The sequence below is a fragment of the Alexandromys fortis genome, unplaced genomic scaffold (assembly GCF_014885135.2).
Source record: "Alexandromys fortis isolate MF-2015 unplaced genomic scaffold, M_Fortis_MF-2015_v1.1 scaffold_364, whole genome shotgun sequence".
NCBI classification, from domain to species: Eukaryota; Metazoa; Chordata; class Mammalia; order Rodentia; family Cricetidae; genus Alexandromys; species Alexandromys fortis.
Window position 1 is genome coordinate 299,016 of NW_026068245.1, and position 10,928 is coordinate 309,943.

The window sequence follows — 10,928 nt, forward strand, 5'->3', positions numbered from 1 at the left end:
AAAAAAAAAAAAAAAAAAAAAAAAAAAAAGTGCAAAGTCATTTTGGGGCAGCCTGAGCTACATAAAAGAAAGAAAGAGGAGGCAGAAGGGGTTTTCACTCTTTCCTTTCAAGCCCTGGCCCCGCACTGGCACGGAGGATACCACCTAGAGGAAGGGAGGCTCCTGAGAAGGGTAACCAGCTAACTGTTGGACAGGGTGCTGGAACTGGAGAAAAAAACTGGGGCTGGATAAATTAGGTTAGGGACAGCTCCAAACTGTGAACCATTGTTACCTCAAACCCACCCAGTCGTCAGCTCCCACATCCTGTGGGTTCTTTCACAAAATGTCTTACATCCGGCCCCTCCACCCGCTTCCTTGTGGCGCTGCTCTTTCCTCAGCCTCACCCCTTCTTCCTTCCCAGCATAAACACACCTCTCCACCTTGCAACAAAGAGAGGCTGGGACTCCAGGCCAGCTGGTCAAGTGCTTGGCTAAATGCACAAAGTCCCAGGTTGGGTCCCCAGTACGACATACAGCAAATGTTGTGGTTTTATACCTACAATCCCAGCACTTCAAAGTTATCCTCGGCTACACAGTTGCGAATTTCACACACATGTTTTGAACATATCCACCAACACCTCCAGCTGCTCTCACAACCATCCATGTCAAATAAACCTGAAGATTTTTTTCTTTCTTTCTTTTCTTGAATTTCCCCATCGATTCTAGCTTGTATTGTCGCTTTATTCTTGGAAATGGGGCCTTGGTGTGTGGTCAACCTACCAGGGGGCACTGTTCCCTTGATGCTACCTTCCATCTCTGATTCCTACGCTCTTTCTGATATTTCTTCTGAGAAGATGACCCCTGGAGGGAGAGGTACAACATACAGGTGCCATTTAGAGCTGACTATTCAACAGTCTCTTATTCTCTGTATGTTGGCCAATTCGGGAGACCCTGTCTGGTTGTTTCTGTTTTCAAAAATAAATTTTAGGTGTATGAGTGTTTTGTTTGTATGTTGAGCCATCTCTCCACCTGTGATCCCAGTAATAAAGACTCTGAAGAGGCTGAGCGTGGTGACCCACTTTTAATTCCTGCACTGTGCTTTGTCCTTGGGCCTCCTCTTGAATTTTTTGTTATTGTTGGGGGAGGTGTTACTTGGAGATTTCTGGTTTGTTTGTTTGTTTGTTTGTTTGTTTATGAGATATGTTCTCACTAGTAGCCCTGGCTAGCCTGGAACTTTTATGTAAAGAAGGCAGACCTTTCGCAGAGATGAGACTGCTTCTGCCTCCCAAATATTGGAATTAAAGATTAAACATTCCTGGCTTGTTTTAGGTTTTTTTTTTTTTTTTTTTTTGGTTTTTCGAGACAGGGTTTCACTGTGGCTTTGGAGCCTGTCCTGGAACTAGCTCTGTAGACCAGGCTGGTCTCGAACTCACAGAGATCCGCCTGCCTCTGCCTCCCGAGTGCTGGGATTAAAGGCGTGTGTCACCACCGCCCGGCTTGTTTTACTTTTTTGAGACAGGATCTCACGTGGCACAGAATAGTATTGAATTATACGTATCGCGGAAGATGACCCTGCCTTCCTGACTTTCTCGGCTCTGCTACTGGTGCTGGGGTGACAAGCACGCCTACCACAGAAGGTCTCTGTGATTCTAGGGACAAACCTATGGTTTGTGAATGGGAGCCAAGCAGTCTACTAAGTAAATGGCATCCCCAACCCCTTTCTCAAGTTTAATTTACTTTATTATTTGTCTATATGTACGTGTGTTTCTGAGTGAGTACAAGTGCCAGCAGAAGACATGCCAATTTCAGGAACTGGAGTTAGAGATATTTGTGAGCAGCCATGTGAACTTGGGTTCTCTGCAAGAGTTCAACCTTGGAGCCATCTCTCCAGCCCCCATCTTTCTCAGTTCCTAAATGTTTTTTAACCATCTTCTTAGTGGCACATACAGACTCTTAGTTTATCTAGAAATATGCTGCATATAACGTCTACAGTTGTTTATGACTCAATAAACATCTCTTGAAAGCTTGGATGCATAAGGATCTGGGATCTAAATACTACTTTATCAACTACCCCAAAACCCATCCTCCAAATGATCACCAGAAGGAGATGCTGTGCCTCCCCCAGTTAACTAGCTGTCCCATTCCCCCACCCGGCAGGGAAAACGCCTAAAGCCAGAGGTCAACAATTCAAAACAGCTTCAGAACGTCCCAATTCAAAACAGCTTCAGAACGTCCCTGAAACTGACCAAATTCACCTGCCAGAGTAAACAGCACAGGTTGCTGAGACTCACTTTCACAAAAGTCAGTCTGCAAATAAGACTCGGAGCCGCCAGCTGTCTAGAAGAGGTTTAGACCAACTAAGTGTAGCGCGCGGAGATGTAGCACGCAGAGATGTAGCGTGCACCATGGCGATGTCATGTCGGGGGCACGGAGCCTGGGAACCGTTTACTGTTCCACTTCAAGCTTGACAGACAACTTGTGCGCATGTGCGCAAGCTCCCCCCAGCGCGGGGAGTCTTTCGATCTGGCCATCCAATCTGACCAATCATAATCTGGCACAATCACTCCATTCTGGCCTGAACCATTGGGTTGATGACACGTCAGGGCTTTGTCTGGCACCGTATATATTCTTCTGCGTCAAGGGGACGGGGTCTTTTGCCTCTTTACAACCTCAAGTGTAAGTGCTCCAATAAAATATGTTCTGAGAAGAATCCTGTTGCGGTCATCTCTTCTGCTGGCGGGAGTGGCGTGCTGCAACTAAGTCACTTGGAAAGGACATCCTCCACCCTGCTGAGCTGCTCCAGTGTGCTCCAGGGTTCCGGCTTTTGTGCGCTGTCACGCATTAAGGGGTGGGCTTTGGTGACGCCGCTGTCTTTGACTCATTTCTGCTTCTCTGAGTAACCCCTCACACATATTCCTATAAGTAACCACAGAAAAACTCTTGGTTCACCAAGGTGGGCTCCCTATCTAAGGTGAGTGAACATGTTTGTGTGTCCCTAGAAAAGGTATTTGTCACACAATAGCACCTGCCACAGAAGCATCAAGTCCTGAGTTCTGAACCCCAGATATTAGGTAAATGCCAGGTAGACACTACGGCCTCTCTGTAATTCAGCCTCAGATGATCGAGGCCGAGGATCCCCAGAGCAAGACTAGCCATACTGCTGAGATCTGGGTTCTATCGAGAGGTTCTGTCTCACTGAGTATGGAAGAAGAGTCACTGCACGAACCTCCAGCTTTCACATGTATAAGCAACCAGGTACACATGTGCCCACACACATGTACCCACACACGTGTGCACATGTACCCGCATGAAACCCCTTCACTAACACGCATGCACATACACATGCACCCACACATGAAAATGGGAAAATAATATTCATCAGTGACAGATCAGAAACCACATTTTCTCACGTTTCCACCTCTCACGGGGCCTACAGGACTTACCCAAGTTCTCTTCCTGGCTTCCACACCACGTCTTCATTCTGTTTGCACAGTGGAGAGATCTCCTCACTGTAGCCCAACAAAGGGGAACTTGTTCCTTGCCAGCTTCTGGAGTGCTCAGCTTTCCCAGGTATCAAGGCTCAGCTCCAGGCCCCTCAGCCAGTTTCCCTGACTCATGGGCTCCATAGTACTTCTGTTGTTTGTTTTCTTATCTCGTGGGGCAGATCCAAGATCAGGTCTCTCTGCTGTTGTTATTGTCACTGTGTCCAGTGGCTGACTCCAGCCTCCCAAGAGCAGCACTGCTGTCCCTTCCTGGCACCGAGTGTGCACTTACGAGAAGTAGGATGGGCGGGAAACCTCATTGCAAGACACCAATGCACTTGGGATTCATGTTCACACCTTGCTACTTGTGGGATTTACCTATTCACTAAACCTGAGGTCCACAGTTCTGAATTAGGCTATTACAACAGATTTATTCATGTTTTTCATTTTTATGTACATTGGTGTTTTGCCCACGTGTATATCCATGTGAAGGCATTGGATCTCCTAGAACAGGAGTAGCAGACAGGTGTGAGCTGCCATGTGGGTGCTGGGAACTGAACCCGGGTCCTCTGGAAGAGCAGCAGTGCTCTTAACTACTGAGCCCCAACAGATACATTCTTACTACACACTTGGATGCACTGAAAAATTCGAAACTTGCTAGGAAGAATGTTCTGTGCAGACATGAGGGATCAGGGTTCATGCTCACAGAATTCATGAAAATGAGGGAGAATTTGGATCCCTGGCACTCCTTGGGTGGAAGACATAGCAGTTACCTGTAATTGGGGCGCTTGGGAGGTGGACACAGAGAATCTTCTGGAAAGTTACACCAGTGGGAACTGGTGAGCTCTAGCTTCAGTAACAGACATTGCCTCAGTAAATGAAGGGCAGAGCACCTGAGGAAGGCAATGTTTACTGTGGGCCTCCATATGGAGGCTCCCATCTGTGCACACCTAGATTCACCTGCATATGTATCTGTGTATCTCTAAGGATGTAGCTTAGTGTGTGGAGTGTTTGCCTAGCACACAGGAAAACTCTGGCTTCAACACCTAGTACCACCCGAACCCCAGTGTGGGAGCATCCAAGTTCAAGGTAAGAACAACCCAGACAAATAATAATAATAACAACTGTTGGGAACGATGACGGATGCTTTCCCAACCCTGTACTTCGACCTTTGTGATTTGGTGGGAGAGTCCTGGAACCCCTCAGATCAGGAACCATTCCCAGGATATGGCTGCCATCACGGGGGGGGGGCGGGGGGGTAGGCACAGGGACCACAGCTCTTATGGAGACCAGCCAATTTAGACAACTTCAGGCAGCCATGCATACTGATATCAAGGCGCTGGAAGAATCGGTTAGCACACTTGAAAAATCATTAACCTCCCTCTCAGAGGTAGTCCTACAAAACAGGAGGGGGCTAGACATGTTGTTTTTGCGAGAGGGAGGGTTATGCATGGCACTCAAAGAGGAATGCTGCTTCTATGCGGACCACACTGGGTTGGTGAGAGACAATATGACAAAGCTTAGAGAGAGGTTAAGACAGAGACAAAAGCTGTTCGAATCACAACAAGGATGGTTCGAAGGATGGTTTAATAAGTCTCCCTGGTTTACAACTCTATTGTCTTCTTTGATGGGTCCCTTGATTATCCTCCTTCTGATACTCCTGTTTGGGCCCTGCATCTTAAACCGCCTGGTCCAGTTTATAAAAGACAGGCTGCCAGTCATTCAGGCCCTAGTACTGACCCATCAGTATCACATGTTACCACAACAAGAAACCGAGGTTCTGTAACTGCTTTGAGTAAAAGATTTAACTCAATAATAAAAAGAAAAAGGGGGAAATGAAAGACCCTACAGACCCCCTCCTCAAAACACGCAGCTAGCATACTCCCGGGGAAACGCCCTGTTTGCTTGAAAAATTCTCAGATCAGCAGCCAGCCTGCTCTCATAAGAACATTCCATTTGCTTAGGAGAGCAGGAAGTCTATGAGATAGGATGACTGCAAGGCAGGATATCAATAAGATAGGACATCAGCAAAGCAGGTTGACTGCAAAACAGGATATCTATAAGATAGGAACAGGATGACTGTTGCTGACACCCATGCTGGGAGAGGAAACCATTCATGCCTCTGCCTCATTCCGATAACCACGCTTTTGCTTCTGTAAACTTGCTTTTTGCTCTTCCCTATAAAAAGCCCGCCTTCCAGTCGGCAGGCTCGCAAGTCTTCTGAGAGATCTTGCCGCCCGCAGGTACCTGTGTTTACCCAATAAACCTCTTGCGATTTGCATCCGTGTGGTCTCGGCCTGTTCCTTGGCGTCGGGGAGGTCTCCTCCCGAGAGAAGGACCTCTTTGAGAGTCTTTCACAACAACAATAATAAGGTGGTAGTGGGGAGCTGTTGTCAATTTTCAATGAAAAGTAAACCAATTAAAAGCAAACAGTATGGGAACGCTCGTCTGACAGACTGAGGTGGGAAGACTGAAAGTCTGAAGTCAACCTGACCTGGTATACAAAAAGAAGAAAAAGTACTGCTTTTCGCCCTTCCAGAGTTGGTCATTGGGGCATACAGGGAAAGCATGGAGGTGCTCATTTTGCAGGCAAGGACGCTAGGGCCTGGAGAGATTTCTCAGATAGGAGCTTTACTTCCACTTTTGCAGTCACTGATACAAAAGCCCCCTCCCTAGGCGCAGTAGGCTAGTGCCGGCCCCCTCCTCCTAGGAGGCTCAGGATTAGGCCACACCCCAGATCTCGCGAGATCTCAGGAGCGGAAAAAATGGCGCCGTCGTGATCGAGACCCCGCGTCGCCGAAGAAGTCGCCGCTGCTGGAGCCGGAGCCACCGAAGGCACCCGAACCGGAGGTCGAGCTGAGGGGAGGATGGTGAGTGTGGCATCCGGCACGTGGGCACGGAGGAGCAGCGGGAATTGACAGGGAGCGGCCCTGCGGCGCGCACCCCCCAACCAGCCCCGCCCCTATATCCGGGTCCCCGCCCGCCGCTGACTGCCCCTTGGGCCACGCCCACTCTGCCCGAGCTCTGCCAGCTTTGTAGGCCCTGCAGCATTTTCCAAGTTGCTCCCAGGCCGGACCCTCGCCCACTTTCCTAGGCCACGCCTCCGCCCATGGTGCCTTCCTCCTGTCAAAGTTGGAGAAGGGATGTTAACGATGCTCTTCTATGCATAATCCCTGATATATACTTTCTTCTGCAACTGAAATTAGGAGACAGTAGCTCAGTCTGCCCTCACCTCCCGTAACTCATCTTGCTGGTGACTCAGAAAGTGGAATGGCTGGGTAATATCTGGCGGGGGTGAGAGGGAGTTAGAAACCCCGAGTTTTGTGGGCCTTAGGAATGGAAAGACCTCCCTCTGTCCTAGGCAGACTCTGATCCCAGCCTTATTCTAGCCACTTCTTGCACCAGGAGGAACCGTCCAAGCCCAGCCCGGACATGCTAGCCACTGCAGAGTCCAGCTCTAGTGAGCCCGACAAGGAGGTGGCGTCTCCAGATGCGGTAGCGACAGCCACATTCTCCTCCGTGGAGGAGCCAGGCCCTAACCCGACACCCATACCACCAGTGTGGGACCGTGGAGGACCTCCGCAGCAGGTCGCCGCTCCAGCCCCAGACACCTGCCAGCCGGGCTCAACCAGCACAGCTGTGGGGACCAATGAGGACCTGAGGTTGCCCAGACGACGTCCACCACCAGGTGATCTGTGATGGAGCCTTCATAGGTCCGTCGGGTAGGACTGAGATGGTGCAGGATCAGGAATTACCTTGTATCCCATCTAGGGGGTTCCTTACCATTTACTGAGCATCAAGGCTTTTCAGGTGTAGCAGTCAAACCTAACCAGCCTTTCCAGGCAATTTATTCTAGTAGTGAGGGAAGGGGAACTTGTTCAAGGCTTTGAGAATGGGGGGTCAATAATGAAAAATTGATGACACCCATTTATTCCACAGGAAAACAGATACCCTGCTCTAGCCCTGGCTGCTGCCTCAGTTTCCCCAGTATTCGTGATCTGGCACAGCATCTCCGTACCCACTGCCCGCCCACACAATCACTGGAAGGTAGGCAGGTTAGGGTGGAAGAGACAGAGGACCCCCCCCCAGGGTCAGTCCTAACCACCCCACTCCACACCTGCCCTTCATCTCTACCAGGCAAACTCTTCCGATGCTCAGCCCTGAGCTGCACTGAGAGTTTCCCCAGCATGCAGGAGCTGGTGGCCCACGGCAAGCTACATTACAAGCCCAACCGCTACTTCAAGTGAGACCTCGACCTTCTGCTCTGTTGGTCCCTTTCTAGTCTGTGTGGAGGAGGGGCGGGGCAGGTTGGGACATAACCAACCCCAGCAGTGCATGGAGGATGTGAGTGAGAGTAAGTCGCCCTGACAAGGATCAGCTGGAGTGGCAGGGTATACATGCTGTGGCTCTGTCCTGTTCCCTCTCACTTCTTATATGGAAAACTGGCTGCCCAAGGAAAGTCAGAGCTTGAGGCTCTGAGCTGGAGAGGTCGGGAAGGATCAAGACTTCCATAAGGGCACAGAGTCACAGAAATTTCAACCTAGATACCCTTCCCACATCCTGGTCCCTAGGTAGCAGTGGCTAGACCTCTTCCTATTGTTGCCCAGGAGACAGTTCAGCCCTGTGTCTCCCCCCAGGTGTGAGAATTGCCTCCTGCGCTTCCGCACTTACCGCTCCCTCTTCAAGCACCTGCATGTTTGTGCAGAGCATGCTCAGAGCCCAGTCCCACCACCACCCCCTGCCCTGGACAAAGAGCCACCCGTGCCCGAGCGCCCCACAGACTCCGACCCTTCATCTACTCTGAGCCTGCCTTTCCCTCTACTTGAGCCTTTCACCTCTGCCCCCACTGGGCCCTTCCTTCCCTACTTGAACCCTGCGCCCTTTGGACTGAGTCCCCCGCGACTGCGCCCATTCCTGGCTGCTGATCCAGGACCTCCAGCCTCCAGCACTGCCATCTGGAGAAAGAGTCAAGGTGAGTATGAGAACCAGTTGCCTGCAAGGCTGATTGGGCCCACCTTTATTTACCTGCCTCTTTCCTGCAGGTGCTACTGGAAGTCCCAGAAGACCTCAGGGCGGCTCAGATGCGCCCTCAGGTGCATGCAGGTGACGACCAGGGCAGGGTGGAGGGGCCTTCATTCCTGGGCCTTGCGCCGGCCCTGTGAATGCCCGGAAGCAGCAGTGCGTGTCCTTTGAAATACATGATTTATACCTTTCAAATGCCTGGCACCTATACCTTCATCTGCGTCGGCCTTGTGTAAAAACTTGCGCCTTGTCCGTATCTGAGTGGTCCTATCCTGCAGAGGTCCAGGGATGGGAGCCAAACTTGGTGCCTTCAGTGATTGGCAGTCAAGCCCAGGAGAAAGGACCCAACTCCCTGGACCCTGGAAACTGAGGGGGACGAACGTAGGGAAAAGTCTAATTTGCCCTGGCCGACATCCACCATCCCTGTGGAAAGGTCCTCTGGGGTGGAACCCAGGACTGACCACGGCCTGCCTGCCAGCAGGTACGTGGCCCCCAGCCGCATCGTGTGGGAACACACGCGTGGCTGCTACTACTTGTGCACGCAGTGTGACTTCTCCATGGCCTCATGGCCTACCATGACACTGCACCTTCAGGACCACCGCCCCAACACCCCCCACAGACCTGGTGCCTGGGTCCCTCCGTGCCGATGCCCGGGCAGGTAAGGCTGAGGAATGCTTCAGCATGAAGCCCGAGGCAAGAGGTGAGGCCCAGGCTCAGCGGCCGCCTCCTCAGCACCACACAGACCCAATCTCATTTGCTCCTGCGGTGTCACAACTGTCAGAGGGGGAGCGTCCCATTTTTTCACAGTTCTGAACCAGCTGTGTTGGCCTGGGTGGGAGAGCCTGCAGATATTTTTGTAATTTGAGGGGGGAGGGGAAAATAAAGGAGTTGTCTTTGGTCCTGTGCTGTGTCTTAGGTCCCTTGCCCCTCAGATAAGATTTTTGTTTTTATTGTGTGTGTGTGTGTGTGTAAATGTGAGTGTGATGCCCATGAAGATTAGAAAAGGGTGTGAGATCCCCAGGCACTTGTGGGTGCTGGAAACCAAGCTTGAGTCTCCTGCCCTCCCGTCAAATAAGCAGTAGGCTGCCACCTACTGACTGGGTCCAGGGTACTAACACACCAGGGGAGGGGACTTAGAAGTGGCTTCACAGAACCTGATCTTCCTCAATACTTTTGTCACTGCCTGGCACCTCAGCCCTGGAATCCAGGTCTCCAGATCATTGCCACCCTAGCCAGCTACAGGTAGGGGCAGACAGTGCCCACCATTCTGTTCCACAACTTCCAGAAACCAGATAAGAAAGAATTTTCAGTTGTTTTCCTTTATTTAAAAACCAAAAAAAAAAAAAAAAAGCAGGCAAAGGCAGGCAGATCTCTGAGTTTATACAGGGCTAGTTCATCAAAAGCCATCTTTAAAAATAAAACACGGGACTAGTAAGACGGCTCATGTTCAAGTGCTTGCACAAGCAACCCTGATAATGACGACAGTGTGAAGTGAGGTAGGAAAGAAAGTCAACTCTAAAGTTGTCCTCCTAAAGCCTGGTGGCCACACCTTTAATCCCAGCACTTGGGAGGCAGAGGCAGGCAGATCTCTGTGAGTTCAAGACCAGCCTGGTCTACAAGAGCTAGTTCCAGGACAGGCTCCAAAACCACAGAGAAACCCTGTCTCGAAAAAACAAAAGCAAAACAAAACAAAAAGTGGCAAGTTCCAGCCAAGCTACACAGTAAAACAAGGGGGAAAAAAGCTCCAAGGCATGGCGCACTTAGGAAGCAGAGGTGGGAGGATCACTTTCTTTTTTTTAAGTTCAAGGCCAACCTGGGCTACATAGCAAGACCATCTCAAAAAAATTGTTTTTTTTAATATCAAGAGTTAGGAAGGCATTGTGGAAAGCTAGATCTGAGTAAGCTCTGAGCTATCGTATATTAGATATGATTCTGAGACCAAGGGGTTCACAGGAGTAAAAAAAGCCTTGGTGGCTGTGGTTGTGGGGTAGGCAGAACTGGATGGGGAACTTATTTAGTTATATTATATACAGTGTTCTGATTGCATATATGCCTGCAGGCCAGAAGAGGGAACCAGACCTTATTATAGATGGTTGTGAGCCACCGTGTGGTTACTGGGAATTGAACTCAGGACCTCTGGTAGAGCAGCCTGTGCTCTTCTGAGGCATCTCTCCAGCCCAAAAAGATTTTTTTTGTTTTGTTGAGACAGGGTTTCGCTGTAGTTTTAGAGCCTGTCCTGGAACAAGCTCTTGTAGACCAGACTGGCCTTGAACTCACAGAGATCCGCCTGTCTCTGTCTCCTGAGTGCTGGGATTAAAGGCGTGCACCACCAAAACTGAACTTTTATCTTCATCTGCAGACCCCCTTCTGCCCCAGGTGCTGCTGTCTGCCCCAGTCCCAGCTCTAGAGAGTTGGAGGTTCCTGTTTAAGAATACCAAGGATGGAG

The 10,928-nt window shown here is 50.3% G+C and overlaps 1 protein-coding gene across 3 annotated transcripts; it reads left to right on the forward strand.

Moving 5' to 3' along the window:
• The first annotated feature begins 6,166 nt into the window (after window positions 1–6,166).
• On the forward strand, window positions 6,167–9,385 carry Znf414 (zinc finger protein 414). Of its 3 annotated transcripts, XM_050131266.1 has the most exons (6): window positions 6,167–6,330; window positions 6,866–7,148; window positions 7,400–7,507; window positions 7,598–7,703; window positions 8,098–8,432; window positions 8,503–9,385. In XM_050131266.1, exons 1-6 carry the CDS (start codon window positions 6,328–6,330, stop codon window positions 8,565–8,567), a joined length of 900 nt encoding a protein of 299 aa, XP_049987223.1. In that variant the 5' UTR covers window positions 6,167–6,327; the 3' UTR covers window positions 8,568–9,385. The 3 variants fall into 3 exon arrangements, with proteins under 3 accessions (XP_049987223.1, XP_049987221.1, XP_049987222.1); XM_050131264.1 differs by having other exon boundaries at window positions 8,098–9,385; XM_050131265.1 differs by lacking the exon at window positions 6,167–6,330 and adding an exon at window positions 6,468–6,738 and having other exon boundaries at window positions 8,098–9,385.
• Window positions 9,386–10,928: the final 1,543 nt, after the last annotated feature.

Excerpts from the sequence above, each read along its gene's own strand:
- Znf414 (XM_050131264.1), top strand. Across the intron at positions 7,149-7,399 it reads CAGACGACGTCCACCACCAG|GAAAACAGATACCCTGCTCT; the intron begins GTGATCTGTGAT and ends TTTATTCCACAG. Across the intron at positions 7,508-7,597 it reads GCCCACACAATCACTGGAAG|GCAAACTCTTCCGATGCTCA; the intron begins GTAGGCAGGTTA and ends CATCTCTACCAG.